Genomic DNA, 23,676 nt, shown 5'->3' with positions numbered 1-23,676 from the left:
CCCCTAATGAGTTCAAACTTCCTTCCTCTGAGCTCCACACCCTGGATCTCACATTCACTTGTTTTTTCACAAATGTTTATTGAGTTCCTATGGTTTGGTGGCTGTCGGGCTGGGGGGAGAGTGCAGCAGACCACGCGGATACGCGTCTGTCCAAAGAAGGCCTGTAGGCTGGTAGGTGAGACAGACAGCAATGAGATGATCACAAAGCATCTGACCACACGGAGGGCAAACGCTATGAGGACAGGAGGCCCTGAGAAAGGATGGCGGGGGAGGCCCCAGGGAACCCCTTGCCCGAACTCTGGGCTGAAGGCTGAGCTCAATGTGGCGGGGACACGGGGGCCTGTGCTTGGGCCGCTTCACCCACTAGTTTGCATCCTACTTGTCCGTTTCCTCGCCTGAACTCAGAGGAGGGCACAGAGTAGCACCCAGCAGTATTTGCTGGGAGAACCGAGCCCAGTGTCTGTCTGATGAGGAAGGATGCCGTACCTGGGCGCCGAGAGGGCGATGAGGTCAGTGCCTGATGGAGACTGGCACAGGCAGGAAATGAGGCAGGTGTGGCAGGAAGGGCCAGGGGCACAGGCCTCACCAGGAATCGGCATTCACATCCCCTGTATTCCCACAGTGACACCGGCTGGGGCAGGAGCTCTGGGAGAAGGTCCAGCTCCTCCATGGCTCCCCCTGCCTCCCTCTGGTTCATGGAGCCCACTGGGACAACCCTCAGCACCCTCTCCCCTCTCCTCTCTTTCATCCTCTCCCGTGGGGCACGTATGACCTGGAAGGCACTGGGGAAACAGAGGTGAAGCAAGACGGCCAGGTGGCAGGCCACTGCAACAGACGAGGTGAGCGATGGTGAGGGCTTGGGCTGGGACGACAGCAGAGAAGGGGCGAGAAGCAGTTGGAGTATGAGAGAAAGAGGAGTCTCAGATGCCACTGCATTTCCTTGACCTGAGCAAGGGGTCGAGGGATGGGGAGGGGGATAAGCAGTTCGGTTTCCAACATTTTTAGCTGGAGACGGTCTAGTAGACGCTGAGGTGGAACCCTGGGTGTGGACTTTATAGAGCAAGTGTCTTGAACGACTCTGAGTTCAAATATACTCTGGAGCACACAAATCCCTTAAAACTGCCTATAAGGCTCTATGTCGCGCATTCTCAACAGGGACAATACTGCCCCCGAAGGGGGAGAGAATTAGCTCTTAGGGAGCAGAAATATCTTACGCTTTCATGTGTACATATAGTACATAAACTGTGAGTAGTAGTATCTCTTATATTCTTACTGGACTTCATGGACGAAATGGATAGATTCTTAAAAATACACAGCCTACCAAGACTGAATCACGATGAAACAGAAAATCTGAACAGACCAATTACTGGTAAGGAGATTGAATCAGTAATCAAAAGCCTCTCAACAAACAAAAGTCTAGGACCAGACAGCTTCACCGGTGAGTTCTACCAAACATTCAACAAAGAATTAAGGGACCAATCTTTCTCAAACTCTTCCAAAAGACAGAAGAGATGACTCTTCCAAACTTACTTCGCAAGGCCAGCATTACCCTGATACCGAAACTGAAGATGCCCCAAGAAAAGAAAATTATAGGCCAACATTCCTGATGAACATAGACGCAAAAATCCTCAACAAAATATGAGCAAACAGAACTCAATAAAACATTAAAAGGATCATACACCACAAGCAAGTAGCATTTATTCCAGGGATGCAAGGATGGTTCAATGTCCACGATGAAGGATAAAAATTATATCATCTCAACAGATGCAGAAAAAGCATTTGACAAAATTCAATACCCATTTATGATAAAAACTGTCAACAAAGTATAGAGGGAATGTGCCTCCACATGATAAAGGCCCACAGCTAACCTCATACTCACTGGTGAAAGCTTTTCCTCTAAGATCAGGTAAAGACTAGGATGCCCACTCTTGCCACTTCTATTCAACATAGCACTGAAAGCTATAGTCAGAACAATTAGCTAAGAAAAAGAAATAAAAGGCATCTGAATTGGAAAGGAAGAAATACTTAAATCTATCAAGTTAAACACAAGTTATAAATCTTTTGTTCTGTGAATATGGTGAATGAGAGAATAAATGTCTTTTAATTTTGAAAAAAAAAAGGGAATGGAAGAAGTAACACTGTTGCTATAATGCAGAGAACGTGATATTATATACAGAAAACCCTAAAGACTCCATCAAAAACCTGTCAGAACTAATAAACAAATCCAATAAAGTTGCAAGATACAACATAAATACGCAAAAGTCTGTTATATTTCTTTTTTTCTTTTTTTTTTAAGTTTATTAGAGACACAGAGAGAGAGAGAGTGCAAGTGGAGGAGGGGCAGAGAGAGAGAGGGAGACAGAGAATCCCAAGCAGGCACTGCATTATTAGTGCAGAGCCTGATTCAGGGCTCAAACTCATGAACCATGAGATCATGACCTGAGCCGAAATCATCAAACGCTTAACTGAATGAGCCGCCCAGGTGTCCCTGTTGTATTTCTATACTACACTAATAATGAACTATCAAAAAGAGAAATTAAGAAAACAGTCCCATTTACAATTACATCAAAAAGAATAAAATATATAGGAATAAATTTAACCAAGAAGTTGAAAGAGCTGTATATTGAAAACGACAAGATATTGGTGAAAGAAATTGGAGAAGACGCTTAAATGGAAAGATATTCTGTGTTTATAGACTGGAAGAATTAATACTGTTATGCTGTCCATACTACCAGAAGCAATGTACAGATTCAATGCAATCCTTATCAGAATTCCAACGGCATTTTTTACAGAGACAGAACAAATAATCCTAAAATCTGTATGGAACCATGAAAGACCCTGAATAGCCAGAGTAATCTTTTTTTTTTTTTTAAAGTAGGCTCCACATGGGGCTTGAAATCATGACACTGAGATCAAGACCTGAGCTGAGATCAAGAGTTGGATGCTTAACTGACTGAGCCACCCAGGCTCCCCCAGAGTAAGAAAGGAGAAAAAAGCTGGAGGCATCATGCTTCCTGATTTCCCTGATAATGAAGACAGTATGGGCACAGCAGAGGAAACCATCCACAAAATGAAAAAGGCAACCTACTAAATGGGAGGAAATATGTACAAATCACACATCTCATAAGGGGCTTATATCCAAAATATATAAAAAACTCATACGATTCAACAGCAAAAAAAAAATAATTATTATCTTATTAAAAAATGGACAGAAGAGGGGTGGCTGGGTGGCTCGGTTTGCTGAGCATCACACTCTTGGTTTTGGCTCATGGTTCATGATCTCACAGTTTGTGGGTTCGAGTCCTGTGTCAGGCTTGTGCCTGGGATTCCCTCTCTCTCTCTGACCTTCCCCTACTCATTTTCTTTCTCTCTCTCTCAAAAATAAATACATTTTAAAAAATGGACAGGAGATATAAATAGACATTTTTCCAAAGAAGACATACAGATGGCCGACAGACACATGAAAAGGTGTTCAACATGACTCATCATCAGGAAATGCAAACCAAAACCACAAGGAGAGACCACCTCATACCTGTCAGAATGACTAGTATCGAAAAGACAAATAACAAGTATTGGTGAGGACGTGGGGAAAAGGAAACCCTCATGCACCGTTGGTGGGAATATAAATTGGTGCAGCCGCTGTGGAAAACAGTATGGAGGTTCCTCAAAAAATTAAAAATAGAACGACCCTATAATCCAGCGATTCTACTTCTGGATATGTACCCTAAGTCAGCAAAAACACTACCTCAAAAACATATGCACCCCACGTTCACTGCAGCATTATTTACAATAGCCAAGATATTGAGACAACCTAAGTGCCCACTGATGGATGAACGGATAGAGAAAATGTGGTATACACACACATACACACACACACCAGGAATATTATTCATTCATAAAAAAGAAGGAAATCTTGCCATTTGTGATGACATGGATGAAACTCGAGGATATTATGCTAAGTGAAGGAAGTTAGACAAAGACAAATTAAAAAAATATATTGTATGTAATATATATTTTAAAAACCAAGCTCATAGATCTAGAGAACAGATAAGTGGTTGCCAGAGTTGGTGGGTGGGGTGATGGGAGAAATGCATGAGCTGTTTTAGTTTATCTCTTTAAAGAAATTGAACGAAAAAAAATAAAGCAGAAAAAATATTTAAAAAATTTTTTTGACATTGATTCATTTTTGAGAGACAGAGGCAGAGCACGAGCAGGGGAGGGGCAGAGAGGGAGGGAGACCCAGAATCCAAAGCAGGCTCCAGGCTCCAAGCTGTCAGCACAGAGCCCGACATGGGGCTCAAATTCACGAACTGTGAGATCATGACCTGAGCTAAAGTCGGACGTTTCCAGCAGAAAAAAACCTTTTAGGGAGAGGGCAATTGATGAAAAAAGGTTGAGAAACACTGCCCTTGATGGGGGTCTCCACCCCCTGGTCTGTCTCCAGCCCCTCTCCCTCTTGCTCCCAGATCCCTGCCCCAGGACCACTGTGCTCACTGTCCTGCCTGGAATAATCTTCTCCTCACATCCACGTGGTCCATTCTCTCATGATTAATTCAAGTTTCGGTTCAAATGTCCCTCTTCTGAAAGCCCATCCCTCTTTGACTGGTGTAGTGACAGTGGCCTCTTACCTTCATGGCCCTGCATCCTATGTGATTGGTTTCAAAGCCCTAATGCTTCACAACATTCCTTATTTACTTGTTTATTTGTTTACTGTTTACTGTCTTCCTTGCTACAACATAAGTTCCACAAGAAAGGGCTGTCTTATTTCTTACACAATCCCTGCACCTAGTGATGTCTGGCACACAGCTGGTGTATAACATATTAACTGCTGAACGAAGGAATGAATGATGGAATATTCTGGGAGCTCTGCAAAGAAAGGTACCGATCACAACAGCCTGAGGGAGGAGGCTTTGGTTCAAAGTGAAATGAGCCACATTTAGTTTTCTCATGAGGAAAACCTTGGACTCCTCAGAGACATCCCTGCTTGCGCTTACTTTCCAGAAGAAGGTTCCATGGGAGCAGCCTAGCTGCTCAACAGTATAGCTCCCAGGATGGAGATGGAGGCCATGTTTGAATATGGCGGCACTTCCAGGGCCCCCACGGTATGAAAATCATTTGGCACCCCAGGGCCAGACAACAGGCCTCCCAATTGCCTGGGTACTTCCTTCCAGGGACCCTGAGTTCCAGAAACTCCCTCAGTCACTTCCCCAAAGTCTCAAAGAGGAAAGACAGCACACCGTTTAATCGGCCCACTTCTTCCTCTGTAAGTTTTTATTGGAACACCCTCTCCCACATCGCTCCCAGGGAGGAAACCGATCTCCAGCAGCTGGGTGGGCTGCAGAGATGGGGGTTCCTGGGAATTCTGTGGTTCTGTGGTCCCTGTGCTGCAGAAAGACCATCTGGCCAGAAGCATGTGGGACTCCACATCAGGGCAAGATCTGCACTGGTTTTAGATAAAACCACAGACTCGGTTCAGGCCGTCACAGGCCCCCATCCTGTGAGCAGAAGTGTGGGAGCAGATAAACGAAGCATCTTTTTCTGCAGAAGAACAATAGTAAATGATGAGATCATTACCACGACTGGTATCTGCTGCAGGCCAAGTCCTGGCCGAGCTCTACTCATCACCACGCTGACAGCCTGAGGTGATACTATCCCCCCCATTTCACGGGGAAAGAGAGTGAGGCCCGGGGAGAGGAAGGAACTTGTCTAGGGAGGCAAAGCTTATATGCGATGCGTTGGCATTTGAACCCAAGCATTCTTAAGCCATCCTGAGAAAACGAACTGCTTCCTCTCTGTGTGGGTGTGGCTGTGAGTGTGCATCTGGTCCTAACAGTTTCCACCAACGGGTGTTATTACTATCACGCCCAATTTATAGGCAAGAGGTTGAGTAATGTGCCTGAGGTCCCACAAGCCAGTGGCTGAGGTCAGGGACGTGAGCTCTCTCTGCGTTCCTTTCCTTTCCTCCAGGTTGGCAGCACCGAAGCAGTCCAGCCAGCCTGGAGAAGCCCTGGACACCCACTCCCGTCCTCAGAACGTGAAAGACGGGCACGCTGCTGCAGATGGAGAGCGTGTTGGACACAGCTTGTCCACAGAGTTTCCAATACGCCTGGGAAGATGCAACAAAGCTAGACAGCAGCTACCGGGAAAACGAACCAAAATAAAAGCGCAAGACATATCACAGGGCGACACGATTAATTGCCAAGTCACTGACATGGACAAATTTAATACTGATGGAATGATTCTGTCTCTATTTCTCAGGCAGACTGGCGCTGGGGTAGAAAGAAGGGAGACCACAAATTCCTTGTGGAATACGGGTTGCTCAAATTGTTACAAAAACCAGGCATTAATTTTGCATGCATTAATCTTATAAAATACAGTAAATATGACAGGCACATAGAGCACAATTGTAGCTCAAACTCAGAGAGGCCCTTTGGTAGCCACAGAAGGCCTCGCGGAGGAAGCAGGTTTTTGTTTTTTGTTTTTAAATGTTTTTATTTATTTTTGAGACAGAGAGAGACAGAGCATGAGCAGGGGAGGAGCAGAGAGAGAGGGAGACACAGACTGGGAAGCAGGCTCCAGGCTCTGAGCTGTCAGCACACAGCCTGACGCGGGGCTCGAACTCACGGACTGTGAGATCATGATCTGAGCCGAAGTTGGACGCCCAACCGACTGAGCTACCCGGGCGCCCTGGAGGAAGCAGGTTTGAGAAAAGTCCTGTAGGATTGGAAGGGGTGACGCAGGTAGTCCAGGCAGCAGCATAATCTGCATTAAGAGCACAAGCTGGAAAGCCTGGGGCAAGGCCCAGCCTAAGGGTGAGAGGTCTAGCTGCATCCCTCCCCTGATGAAGGGAGGCCATGCTCTTGCCTCCCCAAGGCCTACGAGGACAGCCCAAGCCGGCAACTTGGGTGGGTGGCAGAGTGTCTCTTGGGTGAGGCACCTCTGTCCTATGAAGCTGAGGTCAGCCTTCCCAGCCCGTGAGCTGCAAGGACATGTCACAGTGGCATCTGGCAGACTTCAGTCCACCTGCTACAGGTCTGCCTGGATATCCTCTGAGGGGGCCAGAGTGAATTCACTGTTCGGAGAAAGGAGTGGCTCGCCCAAGGTCAGCCTGGCCAGCCAACACAATACTCACCAGCACTCTGAATGCTCCTTCTCCTTCCAGAGGACTCTGCCCTAGGCCAGCTTGGCCAGCCTGGGCACCCCCTGCACACTCCACTCCCCATCAGCTCCGGTCCCGCTCCTGAGGCCAGCTGGCTGACCCTTATGTCCTGCAGAAGCTGAAACCAGTCTGGCCTTGAGCCCAGGAATGCACTGGCCCATGTTCCCGCATTTTTTTGTCACCCACTCACCTGCCTCCTGCCCCTTCGGGGGTTTCCAGGTGTCAAAATCCCAGATATCAAGGCCCACAGGTGAGGGGCCATTTCCAGACTAATTCCCAAGAGTGAGCCTGGCAGGAAGGGGACTCCAGGATATTTCTTCTGGTCATAAGCTTCTGTTCAGTAGGATTTGGGGGTGACCTCACCTGCTGTGTTCATCAGGCTTGGGCCAGGTCCCACCTAGACTGGAGAGCTTAATCAAACTGCCACTGGGAAAAAGGAGGTTGGTGAATCGTGCTTCTGGGCCGCTCTGTGGCCTCTGCATGGTGAATCTGACTCAGGGGAGTCGGTAGAAAAAGAGTGCAGGTTTGAGGCCCCACAGCTCCGGGGCTAAATCTCACTACTTCCTAGGTATTTGTGAGTCTCATCTGTACAGTGGGTATATACATCCACAGCTTAAATAAAATAATACAAGTAAACAACCTAGCATGGTCATGGATATGCCTTGTACCTCTTTCCCTAATAACTAGGTCCACATCAGTGCCTCTAAAAGAAGTAAAATTAGCAATAATGAGGTTTTCTTCAGCCACCGCACTAATCCTTACAACATTGCCATCAATGCTCTGAGTCAGTTCCCACCTTACAGACGAGGAGCCCAGTAGCTTCTCTGTGGTCGCACGGCTTGTCAGGGAGAGGTCTGGGCTGGCGCTCACTCGGGACACCGAGAAGGTGGCACTGCTTTGGTGAGCACTTACTAGGTGCCAAGCTCTGTGCTAAGCATGCTGACCTAGCACTTATAAGCCCATACTCATGGTAACCTTGGGTTAGATGGCATCATTACCCCCATTTCAGAGATAACGAAACTAAGCCGGAGAGGAGGCGGGTCACTTGTCCAAGGCCACACAAGCGATAAGCTAGCGTGTCAAGGCTGCCTGACTTCAAAACCCTGCAGTCTGGCGTCCTGATCCTACCAGACCCCGGCCGCAGGGTCAGGGGCTTGAATGCATGGTTCTGCCTGTTCCGTGCCCAGCACAGCACAGCTCTCCACCTGCACCTTGACTCTCAGGGATAGGATGGATGTTAAGGCCAGAGCGCGGGACTAGAGCCCACTCCTCATGGCCCCTGCCAGCTGGGGGGAGGGTCGGGGGATGGGGGATGGGGCATGGACTCAGTCCTGGCAAAGACCCAAGGTCCTCCTGATAAGGACTGGCAGGAGCATGGGCCGTGGGCACCACACAGGAGGGCCAGTCCTGGGCCTACGCTGGAAAGTTAGAAGGCCTCTCTGCCTGTCTTCTCCGTCTCCTCTCGGTGCTAACTGCTCCCCAGGGCTGGAGCCCGTCTCCATCCAGGACCAGCAATGTATCCTCAGCAAAGTCACTTAATGTCTCTGAACCTGTTTCCTTATCTATAAAAAGGGAACAAGAGTTCCTAAGTCCCAGGGAGGCTGTGAGGATGAAGGAGGCAATGGATATAAAGAACCTGGTACAGGGGCGCCTGGGTGGCTCAGTCGGTTAAGCGTCCGACTTCAGCTCAGGTCACGATCTCGCAGTCTGTGAGTTCGAGCCCCGCGTCGGGCTCTGTGCTGACAGCTCAGAGCCTGGAGCCTGCTTCAGATTCTGTGTCTCCCTCTCTCTCTGCCCCTTCCCTGCTCACGCTCTGTCTCTCTCTGTCTCAAAAATAAATAAAAACATTAAAGAAAAAAAAAAAAGAACCTGGTACACAGCATGGCAAGCAGCAGACACTCAAACATCAGTTTCCTTCTCTCCTTCCTTCAGACCCTCAATGCCCCGCACTGCCAGCAAGATGGGCAGGAGTCATAGCTGCCCCTTATATCTGAAGGAGGTGGGGTGAGACGGTGGGGGGGAAGGACACCTGGCCCCGATTCAGGCAAGTCCCAGCCATGCTACCTACTAGTCTGTCTTGTGGATGCCTCTGGACTTTAGTTTCCTCATCTATCGAGTGGGGTGAATGATACCTTCCCCGTTCCTACCTACAGGATCGAATAAGGCGACATCTACAAAAAGAGCTCTGTAAACTGTAAAGGACTGTGCAAAGGTCGAAGGTGAATCATAACTACGACACTAACATACACAGCAGCCGCCCCGCTACGCCAGGCCTAGGCAATGAGCTTTATTTTTTTTTAGTTATATTTATTTATTTAGAGAGACTGCGTGTGGGTGTGAGAGTGGGGGAGGGGCAGAGAGAAAGGGAAAGAGAAAATCCCAAGCAGGCTCCGTGCTGTCGGCGGAGAGCCTGATGATGTGGGGCTCCCTCCCATGAACCATGAGATCATGAGCTGAGCCGAGATCGAGAGTCAGACGCTTAACTGACTGACACCCAGGTGCCCTGGCAATGCACTTTAAATACATTTTTCCCACTTTATTTTTGTAACCTGGAGGAGGCACGGTTCCCATTATACTGATGAGAGGAGAAGCCCTGGGAGGCCATGTCACTGACCTGAGATCACAGAATAAGTGGCAGAGGCAGGATTTGAACCCAGGTCCTGGTGACTAACGGAGAGGCCCTAGGCCATCTTGTTTCCTACTTGGACTATTCTCCTGCATTGGTTGTTGGTCTCTGCCAAGCCCTTGGCTGTCTTTAGGTGCTAGAGAAGGGACATCCTGAATTCTAATCTGGCTACCATAGACATATTTGCCTCTTAAGCAAATATGAACTTCTAGTTCTGAACTCAAAGGCGGTGTCCCCTTTCAGAGGTACCTAGACAGCATATAGAGGGCGGGGGCTCTGCTGTCCCTGACATACTGAGTTCCTTCAGCCCCGCCTCCACACACTACCCTGCTCTGATCCTCAGGGAGACAAGCTGCAAGTTGGACTGCAGAGGGGGCTGCAGAGGGGGGCCTGCCCAGGAGCCACAGCGGGCCAAGGAGACATGGTGGGTGGGCCTCACCCAGCAGCAAGGGCACTTCCTTCCACCCCCGGGGGCTGGGTGTTAATTCGACAAACAGTATCCACGGTTAACCCTGCAAACAAGACAGACGTGGGGCTCTAACCTAAGGATGAAACCACCAACACCAAGGTCAACTAGAGGTGTCCGAGGCCCAACAAGGTGCAAAGAGGAGAACTTCAGTTAGATGGTTATCGTGCAAGCCCCACCACCACGAGGCCAAGGGACGGCCCTGCCTGCAATGCATAAACTCTCAGTTAGACTGTTCTAACTTTAATCTGCTCGCAACCTTAAAGTCTGACCAAGTGTGTTCACCTTGGTTCCCTTGGCTCACAACTTTCAAAGCTCACAGCCAATTCCAGTCCAAACTAAGCCACAGCTTAAAGCCACAAAAGCAAGCGCCACAGCTACCAGTCCTCGCGAACCTACTACGCGCCGCACATACTGCGCGAACCCTTTACACGTGTGCTGTATAGTTCTCAAAACTCCGAAGTTTGGGTATTATTAGTCCCATTAAAAAAAAATTTCTTTTGGGGGCACTTGGGTGGCTCAGTCAGGTAAGCATCCGACTCTTGATTTCGGCTCACAGTCGTGAGATCAAGCCCCGCGTCCATGCTTAGGACTCTCTCTCTCTCTCTCTCTCAAAATAAATAAATATTAAAAGAAATTCTTTTAGTTAAAGTATAGTCGACACACCATGTTACGTTAGTCCCAGGTGTACAACACAGTGATTCGACAAGCCTATACACCGTGCTGTGTTCACTGCACGAGGAGCTACTGTCTGTCCCCACACAAGGCTATGATGGTACCACTGACTACGTTCCCTGTGCTGTACCTTTCATCCCTGTGTATTAGCTCCGTTTTTATAGATGAAGGGACTGAGGCTCAGAGACAAGTAACTTACTCTGGACCACGCAATGAGTGACGGGGCAGACATTTTAACCCGGCTTCATCAACTCCAAAGCCTCTGGTCTTCCCTTGTGTCAAGCTCTTGCTCTAACCAGGCCTGGCCAGGTAGGTCCAGCCGACGGCTCCCCTCTGCAGCCCACGCACTGGCCTCCCTGCTGGGTGCTTACCGAGGAGGTGCTTGATGATGGCTTGGTTGTGTTCCCAGAGGTTGCTAAAGGTCCCCCAGCGTGAGTGGCCGTCAGGCACGGGGTTGGCTTTGATCCAGCCGCCACAGGCGTAGGTGAAGAAGTCCTGGCAGGGGTCCACCGTGGGGTCCATAGAACTCAAGATGGAGCTGGTCACAGAGACGCAGGCCTCACTTAGGCACACTGGGGGGGTTCCTGGCAGGGGTCAAGGATAAGAGGCCAGTGAAGGGCAGGGAGAAGGCTGTGGGAATACAGTGCAGGTGGCCTGGGGTGCCATGGCCCACCCCAGCCTTGACCAACTGGATTTGGAGCTGGATGGTCACTAGACTTCTAGAGACAAATGATTTCAGTAGATTAACAATTTCCTGGCTTATAAAATAAGACTTTTTTTTTAGCTCCCTTTTTAAAATGCTTTCTGCAGCTCGAAAAGTACCCAGAACAGAGGTGTTTCTCTTAATCAGTACTTCCTTTCATAAATATTCATTGATTTTTTTTATTATTCCCTGATGCTCAACAAGTTGATTCATTCATTCATGCAATCATTTATTCAACAAAATAATTACTGAGTTTCTTCCAGGGTCTTATTGGGTATGGTGTGACAGTGTGTGTGCGCAGGTGTGTGTGTGCGTGTGTGTGTGTGTGTGTGTGCATGTGCGTGTGTGCGGTGAAGGATATAAAAGGCATAGTCTTTCCTTCAAGAGCTAATAATTTAGCTGGGATACAGACATTATACAAGAAAAGTTAAATCACGACGGGAGGAGAAATGTCTGTCATTTATTCTATAAACATAAACTGAGTATATTTGGTCCATGACAACTGGGTGATACAGACAATATGGTGCCAGGACTTAAGATGAAGGAGAGCCTATTAGGAACAGAAAAAACTATGACAAATCATTCCCACTGAGTACAAGGTGGGAGATGATCTCATTGACTCTCAAAGAAACAAAAACAAAACAAACCTAAGAGACCATTTTGCTCAAGGCCATTTTTATATACGAGGAAACTGAGGCACAGAGAAGTTAAGTACCTTGTTCAATAGCCAAGGTACCCCATCCTTCCTCTGTTCTGTCTCCTATAGGCCTGAAGGGGTGCTATCCCAGCAATGACAGGAGGCATCTGCCAGGTGCCTCCCTAAGGAGGGATGGTAACCGGTGCAGGTGGGCCATGGGGAGGGCCACCGGATACTGTAAGTGCCCCCAGTGAATCAGCTGCCTCTGACCCGGCTCTCCTAGGACATGGGGCAGAGGCAGTGAGGGCTCATCGAAGGTCAGAGGCAAGAAGAGGGGCCGGACCCCTGCCTCAGCATTGGTCAGAGGGCTCCAGCAGAGGAACTAAACTGGGCAGCCTTAGCAGCCAGAGATCCAGCCTCGTGACTAAGAACACAGGCCCAGCTGGATCGTCCGCTGACATGCCACACGGGCAACAAGAGGGACTTTACACGCGTGTGTTATCTCATTCAGGCCTCACTGCAGGCTGTGACGCCCGGTTCAAAGAGAAGGAAACTGAGGCTCTGTGTGAATGAATGGAACGCGGTCACCCGGCCGAGGGGGAGAGCCGAGGCTGAACCAGCTCTGTTCTGCTGCAGCAACTCCAAGGCCAGGTTCTCAGTTTTCCCTCACCGCCTCTTTGCCGGTCACATCGGGTCTGGGGCGGCCCTTCTCTCAAGTTCAGCATCCCTACCACACAGGGAGGAGTGTGGCAGGGCCGGGGCTGGAGGCTCTGAGACCTGGGTTAAATCCCAGCTTTCTGATTCTGGCTGAGACTTGTGCAGGTGACCTCGTCTCCCTGAGCCTCAGTTTCTCCCCCTAGAAGCAAGGAAGCACAGTGGACCTGACTTCACTTCGATGATGGCCGCCTTCGTGGCTGGGCCCGATGTTCCCAGCCCAACCTTCAGAGAGCAGGAAAGGATACAGAGGCTGGCACCAGCCCGGCTGGGGTGGCCTGTGGGCTTTTTAATATCCGATGACAGGCACCAAGTCTGGCAGGGCTCACAGGAGCCACACGATAGCATAAAAATCAAGGTAACCTTATTGTGAGGTAATTACTTGTTTGGAGAGAACTATACAACAATTACAAATTACCAGCATGTCAGGCAGGAAAACAGAGAAAGGAAGCGGCAGGGATATGGTGCCATTTAACTGTCTCTAGGTGAGACTCATCTAGGTGAGTCGCACGGCCCACTCCCCACTAAGGAAAATACATCTCCTAGAATCTTTAGGGTGGGTGGGGGGAAGGGGAAGAGCATTTCTGCGTAGTTTGAAAAAGCCTATTCACTATTATGGTAGAACTTCATATTCGGGAAAGGAAAAGAATACCTATTGTTTTTATACAACAAACTACAGGAAGTGAAGCCTGACAAAATCTTGGCTTGTGGGAATGCCCAGAAGACAGATTGCAAGATGGTGATTCTTGGGGAACAAGACATGTCAGAATCTGCATGCCAGCGTGCGTGGGAGAGACCATGGGTGGGGGGGGGGGGAGATCCTGGATGAATGGTTTTTGAGGTTATCATGAGAGGACTTGGGTTTAAACACAAAAGAAGAAACCAGTCTCCAGGAGTTACTCTGAGAGGCCTGAGTTCTTCAAGAAAGCACCCAGTCTGCTAGGTACCAAGCTAGCGCTTAAGCAACAATAATTGGTTGTTTACCTGCTTAATGGTTTGTAGATCTTTTCTCGCTATTCCTGACCCAGCAGGGGCTTAACACGTATTTGATCAATTAATTGTTTCCAGGCCCCCCCACCACCTAACATCACGGTCAACACTTTCAAGGCTTCAGCTGTTGAGGAAAACCTTCCCAGACCCTCATTCTTTGCTGGGCCCCTTGGCTGGCTGCCTGGCTGTCCGCTCTCTGAGCACAGACTATGCTGTGTCATGACTGTCTCCCTGTCTCCCTCCCCAGCTGGAACGTGAGCTTGAGGGTAGGGCCAGCACCTTACTCACATTCACATAGTCTTTGCTCGGCACGGTACTTGGTACCTAACAGCTGTCCGATATGTGTTTGTTGAATGAATGAATGAATGAATGAATGAGTGAATGAAATGAGCTTTGTCCAGGACTTGGTCACCACCTGCAGAGGTGGAAAATATTTCTTCCTTTGAGGATGTATGCGATCAGTCGAGAAAGCAGGAACAGCCCCAGATCTAGTTCACAGACACCTGTCTGGGCAGTGCTGGGCCTCAACACCGAGTAAGACACTTAAGAATATTTTCTGGGAGAATCGGTGTGCTTTGTTGCCACTGTTTGTAAAGCGCCTGCAAGTTTCTGGAAAGCGGGGTGCAGGGTGAGGGTAGACAAATATGTATGTAAGGGCCCAGACATAACTTTGAGATGGTCTTTCAGAATCATCAGAGAATGTGCTTCGACTAGCCTGATGTTTGCTCAGGTGTGGCCAATGCCAGCACCTGCTGACAGGCATGAGGTTACTGTCAATATCTGGGGTGGCCATTGCTTTCCCTGGTCGAGGCAGCTGATGAAGACACATCAGTTGGCTCAGGGCTCATGAGATCCCCCATCCAGGCCCACCTGGGCGGAGAGGTCCTTTCATCCCGGTCTAGACTGGGGACCCCCTCCTGCGGTCCTCAGGGGGCCCTGATACAGGCCGAAGCAAGACTGCTCCCTGTGGGCCCCACCTGGGATCCAGCCCTTGGAGGCTCCCTTCTAGTTTCTGGGAACTCCTGGGGCACTCTCAGAGAGCCTGATCGAGGGGGCTGAAAGGATGACTCAGATGAGGTCCTGCCCTCCCTCCAGGCCCTCAAACTCCTTCCCCCTCCTAGTCTAACATGGCCAGCCACGCAGGCCAGCTACTTCACAGTGGGGAAGGCCCAGAGAAGCCTGGAGCGAATGCTCCCAGATCCCGTGAGGGGTCATAATCTCTCTGACGGGATGAGTAATCAGGTGACCAAGTAGGTGGGGTTGGACCCCGAGCAAAGCCCCCAGAGGCTGCTCAGATGGACCATCTGCCATTGGAAAGCTAGATGTTGGGGCACAAGGGTGTGAGAGACCCTGGAATCGGCAGGACTCCCCATCCTTGTTTCTTATCTTGACTCCACCCTTTCCAGTTCCATAAGTGCTTACTGAGTATCAACTCTACATGAAGTACTTGACTAGATCCTCTCAGCCAAACACAGACGGCCAGCCTCAAACCTGACAGCAGGATCAGAGGGGCCCGATCATGCCGCTAAACAAGGTACTATACAGAAATGTGATAATAATGTGTACAAATGAAGTACACAGAGGGCGGCTGGGCCGTGACAGGACAGCTGTTCTGGGGGTTCTAACACGCACTGGGGTGCACCCCAATCACAAAGGCAGGTGGGGCGTGCCAGCCTCCAGTTGAAATCTGGCTGCCCTAGTCACTTCTGCACCAGCCATGTAACCTTGAGCAAGTCACTTTGTCTCACTGCCTCAGTTTCCTCAGGTGTAAAACGGGGCCCAAAGTAACCACACCTCAAAGGGTTGCTGTGAGGAGGAAATGAGATTATGTGTGTGAAGAAGAGGTGGGGTGTTGGGTCCACGGAAAGTATTAAGTAAACGGAAGCTATTGTTGCTATTTTGTTGGAACTAAGGATGATGGGCAGTGCCAGACTGTGCATCTAATCAGCCCACATCCTAACAATAACAGCACTCAGAGCTCAGGTTAAAGAAGTCCTAATAGGCACCAGGTATGTGATAGACATTATCTCTAATCCTCAGAGCCAGCCCCAAATTGGACACCATTTTCCCCATTCACAGTAGAGAGGACACAGGCTCTGGGAGACTAAGTGACTTGTCCAAGGCCACACAGACAACGAACGGCTGGGCCAGTGTTTGGACTCACGTCCAAAACCTTTACACCACCCACGCTGTCCACCTCCCGTGCCCCAGTCCATCTCAGCACCGAGCCGCCCAGACCCACTCTCTCCTTGGCCTTGAAGGCCAGTCGCGGCTTGAGCAGGGAAGCCCTCTTGCACAAGTGGCTGGACAGAGCCGAAGGCAGGAGAGAGTCAAGCCCACATCGAAACACAGAGGCACCTACTTGTCCGGTATTGAATGCCCAGGGCTGCCAAGCAGGCCGTCAGTCCGGCCGCCAGAAGTGCCACCAGCACCACCAGTCGCTTCTCCATCTGGGTCCGCGCAGCCCAGCATCTCTGGCCACTCCGGGGGCTGCGGAAGTTCACCTGCAGGGAAGGAGGCAGGAGGGGCGGGGAGGACGTGAGCCTGGGCCCCCCGCTCCCCAGGAGCAAGGGGCTCCTCGACAGGCTCGGGCCCCGGGGAGCCATCAGGGCTGCCCTTGGCCTCAGGGGTGGTCCGGTTCCCACGGAATCAGTCCTAATCCAGGAAGGGAACAGCCACCCTGCTCAGCAGCTCGGATTAGCTCCTAAATGCTAGAGTCAAGCCGCTCAACCCAGCCGGACTTGTGTTTTTTGTGTTACCCGATACGGGTCGAAGAAAAAAAAAAGAAGAGCTCTTCCCTGTTTCTCCAGTAAGGAGTTCAAAAAAGAACAGGATGTTTGGACTTGGCATCCAGTGAGCGTCCAGCTGGGCTCTTCTCAGAGCCCCCGCACCGGCAGGCCAGGATGACACAACCACAGCTCACACTTCCCAGGAGTGCGGACATCCTTAGCTCATTGCTCCCTCCGAGTCCCGTTAGGGCTGTGTTATTAGTTCTCCTTTACAGATGAGGAAACCGAAGTTCAGAGAGGGTGAGACCCCTGCCTCTCATCACACAGCTAAATGGGGAGAGATGGGTTTGAACCCACGTCTGTTGATTCCAGAGCCCACCAGGGGATCAGGGACTCGAGTCTGGGAGGTGTCAGGGGAGATGCAAGGGAGAGATAGCTCCACTGAGGCAGGCCCTCAAAGGGAGGAAAAATGTCCCTGGCCTAACAATCTAGCTAAACAGGAAGGGAGGCACAATGAGAGGAAGTGGAGGGCGTGGCGAGGCCCTTAGGGCTGAGGAGAGACAAACTGGCCAACAGCACTCAGAGCCCTCAGCCCAGGCCTTCACACCCCAGACCAGCTCGGGGGAGCCCCCCTCCATTCCAAGAGGTGCTTCCTGCAAAAGCCAGGGCCACAGGACAGGAGGCGTCCCCCAAAGGTGGGGCTCGGCTTAGTGACACGGTGGTGTGCCAACAGCTGAGCACCGGCTCAGGGCCATGTTGGAAATGCTGGGAGGAAGATAGACTCCCTCGCTTTCAGCTGCTCACAGTCCAGCAGGAAGGCAGATACAGAAACAGACTAGGGTGGGAAGGGGTGGGGGTGGGGGCGTCCAGTCAGGGAAGGCTTCCTGGAGATGCAGACGCTTGTGCTGGGTGTTGAGGAATAAGTAGGACTGGCTGGCTGATGGGGAAAGAATGGAGAGAGGGGGCAAGGCCTAGATCCTAAGGGGCACTACAAGCCCATTTAAAGAACGAAGACATCTTCTGGAGGGCTGGAATGACATGACTGGAGTTGCCCTTTGGAAACACCAAGGTGAAGGGAGTGAGGCTTGCTGGGGTGTGGGCACGCAGGCGGGGAGACCTGTTGTTGCCGGGGTGGGGTGGGGTGGGGGCGACGGGTGGGGACCTGCCAGGGGAGATGAGGAGACTCAGATTCTGACCTGCAAGTGCCTCCCTAAAAGCTCAGGGGGTGGCTGTCCCCGGGAGCCAAGTCACAGCCCTCAGGGAGCCTTACACTGGCACTTGGGGGTCTGAGGTTGGTCACCTTAGGGAAAGGCACCACGCGGCCTCATGCTCATCCTGGGTATTTTCTGGGCAGGAAATGACTGGGAACTGCTACACCAGAGAAAGGGGAACACAAGGACTTTATGTGGAGGACAAAAAAAGAAAAAAATTATGTTCTAAGACCAACAAAAGGAACTTGGGGCCTAGTCATATTTCCGAGGAGGGCGAGGCGGCTCCCGATACCGAAATAGCTGTGTCAGGTAGAGGGAAGGGTGCCGCCTCCTGAAACCCCTTTCTCAAGAATGGTTTCAAAAATGTGAGAAACGAGGGACACCCGGGTGGCTCAGTCGGTTATGTGTCCAACCTCGGTTCGGGTCATGATCTCGCGGTTCGTGGGTTCAAGCCCCGTGTCGGGCTCTGTGCTGACAGCTCGGAGCCTGGAGCCTGCTTCGGATTCTGTGTCTCCCTCTCTCTCTGTTCCTCCCCTGCTCGCTCTCTCTCTCTCTCTCTCTCTCTCTCAAAAATAAATACAGATTAAAATAGATATTTAAAAAAAAATGTGAGAAACGAAGATTCTGACCAGGCTCCTGCTGTGAAGTGAAAACTCTGGGCCGGGAGGGCCTGGTGCAGAGTCAGCTGGGACGCTGCTAAACGTGTTCCCAGCACTGGAAGGTTTATAAAGTGCTTTCTCCTCAGCATCAATTCTCGCACTGACATTTCACCCCTCCTGCCACACTGGCCCTGGCCCGTCTCACCGTCTGCCTCCACCTGAGGCTTCTCAGCCTCCCGTACCATGGCCCAGCTCATGGGGCGAGGGGGTGAAAGGCAAAGAAGCAGGGAGGCCTTGGTTTAAGAAGCACCCCTCTGCCTGGTGCCGGCTCTTGGAAGCCAGGGAGCACAGCCATCAGGCCTGGGGGAGCGGGCCGACTTACCATCTGCGGAGAGAGCAACACCTTGCTGTGAGGAATATGGTGAAAGGGAGGGAAGGAGGCAAGAAAGGGAGGGAAGAAGATGAAAGGAACAGAGAGGAGGAGAAAAGAGTCATAAAAGTAGCCAACACTTGAGTTCTCTCCCCGTGCCTGGCTTCGTGCTGATTCTGTTTGGTTGCTGGATGAGGCTACTCTCTTTTCACAGCATCCTTAAGAGAAGGTACTACAGTAGCAGCTCCAGAAGAAACACAGGAAGTAGGGGAGGAGAGAGAACCGTGAAAGAAACCTCTCTGTCTCCAGAACCCGCGGCCTCAGCCCCATGGCCGCGCTGCCCCTGAGGAACATCAATAGAGCCGAGCCTCATTGTTTAGCGTCAAGCAAACAGATGGTGCTCACTGCAAAAGTGAATCAAAATTAAGTCCGAATTAAATTACGAATGCAGTTCCAGGAAGAAATGGCAAACAGGACTTGAAAATAGGATTTTTAACCTTTGTCATGTTCTTCGCTCAACTCACACTGAACTAGCTGAGGGCCTGCTGGTTTCTTGACAAGCCTCGTCTCTGAGGGCAGAAGGAATCCAGAGACACCCCTCTGGGGCAGAAGTCCCCCGGAGGCACTGCGCCCAGATCCAGGGGCCTCTCCAGGAGAAGCCGTCCAATTCCTGGAGCGGTGGACAGGGCCAGGCTGCGAGGCCCTTCTCTCTGAGCCCTGTGGTCCTCGCCCTGCCTCCTTCAGAGCATCCAGCAAGTTGAGGTCACAGCAAGGGGAGGACACAAGCGGTTTCTCACATTCCTTTTGGAAATGAGGGCAAGTTGATGACCGGAGCCGGTCTGCAGCGACTCGGAGGCTGGGGGCATTTGAGTCAGGCAGCCCACTCTGTCTCGAGAGAGGTAACTGGGAGTGGCCATCAGCCAAGGAGCAGAGCTGCCAAAGCCTGGAAGATGGTGCTGAAAATTACTTTAAATGCTCAGCTCATGGGTGGGCTTAATATCCTATTTATTGTCACGTGAGGCAGAGAGAGAAAACCGAAGGAAAAGGATGCCCTCAAAAGAGAGAGGTGGAGAGGGAGACAGAGGAGGAAAGAGATAAGCAAAGCCAGAGAAACAGAGAGAGAGAGAAAGAGATTGAGCTGTCCAGCCTAGGGGTTCCCAGGGTTTCCACAGCCAAGGGAACAAAGCCCTAATGAGGGATAAATATTCGGTTACAGAAGGGAGTGCTTGGCTCACCTAGGCTTACAGCAAGAACGAGTTCTGCAGGCAAGGACGGGACCTGACTGCCTGGGGCCCAGGAGACAATCCAGCAGGAGAAGGGGAGGGGAGTGGGGCAAAGCCTGATTTTCAGAGGAAGCAGGGGGTCAGGAAAAGAGGCAGAGGTTCTTCCTGAGCCACTGCCAGGTCCCCCAGCGACCTGGGCTGTGCAGAGAGGCAAACAGGAGTCAGTCTGGCCAAGGGTTTGGCAGGGAGCCCATCCCCGCTGCAGCCCAAGAGCCTGGCCACCCCACGAGGGCTGGCAGGGTGACCGGGCTGCCTGCTTCCAGTCAGTCTCTCAGAGCAGACAGACCATGACCAGTGAAGTTTTTATATCGAGGACTTCCAGCTGAGGCCATGGAGGCCAGCCCAGAGCAAAACTATAATGTCTTCTTGTCCTCCCACCTCTTCCCTGAGCCCTACCTGTCCCCTGCCCTCATGCCAGACACTCTTCCAATGACTGATAGTAGCTTATACCAGTACCTGCTGTGGGGTGGAGGGCTCCTTCCATCTAAACAGGAACCAAAGTCTAGTTTTTAGAAGAAGCACGTTTCCAGCTCTCTTTTCTTCCCGGAAGGAACACCCAGCTACCAAAGGTGTGAGAAAAGGGGGGCGTCAAAGGTCCGCCTCGACTTTATCAAGACCCCTGCATGTATGTGTGTCTGTGTCGCTGGGCAGTCTCTGAACCTCCATCTCCTATCTTTAAAATGAGGAAGCTAGATGAGGTTCCAGGTCTGGCCATCTCAAATTCTAGAAGAACTTGAAAGCCAGGAGTGTAAGGCCCAAATGGGGAGATGAGCCGAAATGACCTGCTGGTGAGCACAGAGGTCTTTATATAAAGTACTGAGCGGGCTTGTGCCTGAAATCGCCCTCGAAGGACAGGCCTGTGTGTGGCAGGGAGAGAAAAATGAGAAAACCACCACTAAGAATTAAATATCTCAGCTTTCTCTTCTCTTGAAACAACTGATTTTTTTACGAGCAACAGGATGGGTTTCACAGGCTTTGGTAACAGTCAGGGCCACCGGCTCTCCAGTTTAGGCTACAGGTATCACTTTAGCTATTTCCCTTTGAGTCACTGAAATGGTGTGTGCTGGGCTGCTGGGGAGGCCAGGCAGCTGGCCCGAGCAGAGCAGAGGCTCCAGAGAGCAGGGTGGTTATATTCAGGGCATCACTGAGATCTCACACCTGGTGAGTCACGATAATTCCGATAGCAACCCAGTCCATTTTCTGAGCACTATGCAAAATGCTTTCACTTACACTGCCTCATTCTAATCTTTGCCAACAACTGTTGATAAATAATATTAACCCCATTTGACAAAAAAAAAAAAAAAAAAAAAAAGCTGTTTCCGTGAGTTGCTTTTAGGTCTCACAGCCCATAAGAGGCAAAGCTGAGGATCTGTCCTGGGGCCTATCCGGCTTTAAATTCGGCACTCAGTGGATCACAATTCACTGGGGCCTAAATATGAGACAAAGGAAAAGAAAAACAGGTAGAACGGGGGTCCAGCTAAATTCAGTATTTGGTCAGCATATTCAGTAACGAAGGGGTCAAGTTTCATTCAAGGTTTTCATTTGTTAGTATTGGTATAGATGACTTTGGTATTCTAGAATAATGGGCTTCAAAGTTGCGAAAAATCAAGTAGCTTATTTTTATAGCTGCCCATCAAAGAGGGAGAGTTGGGGGTGGGGGGACAGGGGCCATTTTTCAAATCTTAAACTTGAAGGAGCCGTTACGTCTTTAGTGTCAGGGCATAGGAAATCATCCGAAAGGCTGAAGAGTGGTCGGTCACCTGCAATGTTAAAGTTACCAGGCTTATCTTCCAACCTTAGCAGATTGAGTAAATATATTTTTATCTACTGGTACCATGAGGCATTTTAGTTTTCAATGGCAGCATGTTTTGGAAGTTTTTAAACAACATAGAAAAATACTTATGAAGTGGCATTAAATGAAAAAAAGCACAGTACAACATCGTGTACTCAGAGTGAGCTCAATTATGTTTAAAAATATATGCGTGCAAATGTGGAAAACTAGAAGTAGTTATCTCCAAATAATACAATTACTGTTTCTTTTTAAGTTATATATATATATATATATATACACACACATATATAATATGTTAGACTATTTGTTTTTAAGATTTTCTGCTTAAGTAATCTCTATACTCGGTGTGGGACTTGAACTCACAACCCTGACATCAAGAGTTGCGTGCTCCACCAACTGAGCCAGCCAGGCACCTCTACACTTGAATTTTGTTTGTTTGTTTGTTTGTTTTTTACAAATAAGCATGTAAAGTTTTTATATTAGGAGGGGGGAAAACCTTAATGATTAAAAACAAAATTAATAGAAAACTCTGCTTTGTAAGTTGATCAAGTTCTTGATTCAAGCACTGGCTAGTTCACACTTGCCTTGGGGAAGTCAAGGGGGTTCAAGAGAAGCCGGGTTGGGTACCCAAAGAAATGCCCCAAGTCCTTTCAACATTTTTGGCTTTTCCTGTATAAAAAGTAGACAATGTGCCCAGTTTGGCAGATTGGTGTAGGGACGGCAACACTGTACTCCATCCCACATGACAGCTCTATGACCACAGGAATGTCCCCAACCTCCACGAGACTCAGCTTCATCATCTGTAACATAGCCATGGGGCCCTTACCTCATATGTCATAAAAACAACAATAATCCTAGCAGGCCCCATAATAGGAATTACATTTACTTTCTCCAAATCCCATTTTACAGTTTCGTGATTAAGCAGCTCAGCCAAGACCATGAAACCTGGGACCCCAGCTTCCACTCTACTAGGCAGCCTCGGGCAGATGAACACACTCTGTGACATGAAAAAGGCTCTACCTTTGGGGGCTACCTGTCCTATTATGGTGATGACAACGCCACATATTATTTTGCGGTGAATTCTGAAATGTGTTTGTGCTGATATATTTAGAACCTTCTCGGCAATATGAGACTGAAAAGGTTGCTGATTAGATTCTGTTTTGATTTGTGAAGGGAAAAGTGCCTGCCACAGAAATTTAATTTCCTGCTGGATTTAGCCTCTCAAGAAGGGTCCCAGGGAAGAGGTTTTAGGCAGACTGAGTCGATTTCTCACTCCCAGATTTCTAGCTCTTAGTGACTTAAGGCAAGTTGTATCCCCATTCAGAACCTGTTTCCTCATCTGTAAGTGGGAACAGTAATCCCCACACGTGGGTGGTCCTGAAAGTGAAGTGGGATGATGTAGGTAAGGGTGCCATATTCTAGCAGGCAGACCACTTGGAATCATGAGTTGGGATCTCCCTGGGCCTACTTAATTAACTGTAGGAAGGACTCCATCAATGCTGTTTCCCTTTATTGGTATTGTTATTATTTTTAAAATCTTGAACATTATTATTATTTTTTAAAAGTGTTAACATTTATTCATTTTTTTTTAATATATGAAATTTATTGTCAAATTGGTTTCCATACAACACCCAGTGCTCATCCCAAAAGGTGCCCTCCTCAATACCCAACATTTATTCATTTTTGAGAGACAGAGAGACAGCATGAATGGGGAAGGGACAG

General features: G+C 49.6%; 1 protein-coding gene across 4 annotated transcripts in view; it reads right to left on the bottom strand.

Moving 5' to 3' along the window:
- Window positions 1–23,676, bottom strand: part of ECE1 (endothelin converting enzyme 1) — a 111,996-nt gene that overhangs the window by 35,266 nt on the left and 53,054 nt on the right. For 2 of the 4 annotated variants that reach the window (XM_049617883.1, XM_049617880.1), the window contains 2 exons: window positions 16,333–16,474; window positions 11,298–11,510 (listed from right to left, as the gene is read on the bottom strand). In XM_049617883.1, the coding sequence (XP_049473840.1) occupies window positions 11,298–11,510; window positions 16,333–16,474 (355 nt within the window). Of the gene's footprint in view, window positions 1–11,297; window positions 11,511–16,332; window positions 17,460–23,676 lie in introns of those variants that run through there. The other 2 variants (XM_049617882.1, XM_049617881.1) reach the window with 2 other exon arrangements.

This window comes from Panthera uncia, assembly GCF_023721935.1.
Source record: "Panthera uncia isolate 11264 chromosome C1 unlocalized genomic scaffold, Puncia_PCG_1.0 HiC_scaffold_4, whole genome shotgun sequence".
Taxonomy (NCBI): Eukaryota; Metazoa; Chordata; class Mammalia; order Carnivora; family Felidae; genus Panthera; species Panthera uncia.
The sequence above is the reverse complement of the archived record's forward strand: the minus strand, read 5'-3'. Positions and strand labels throughout refer to the sequence as shown.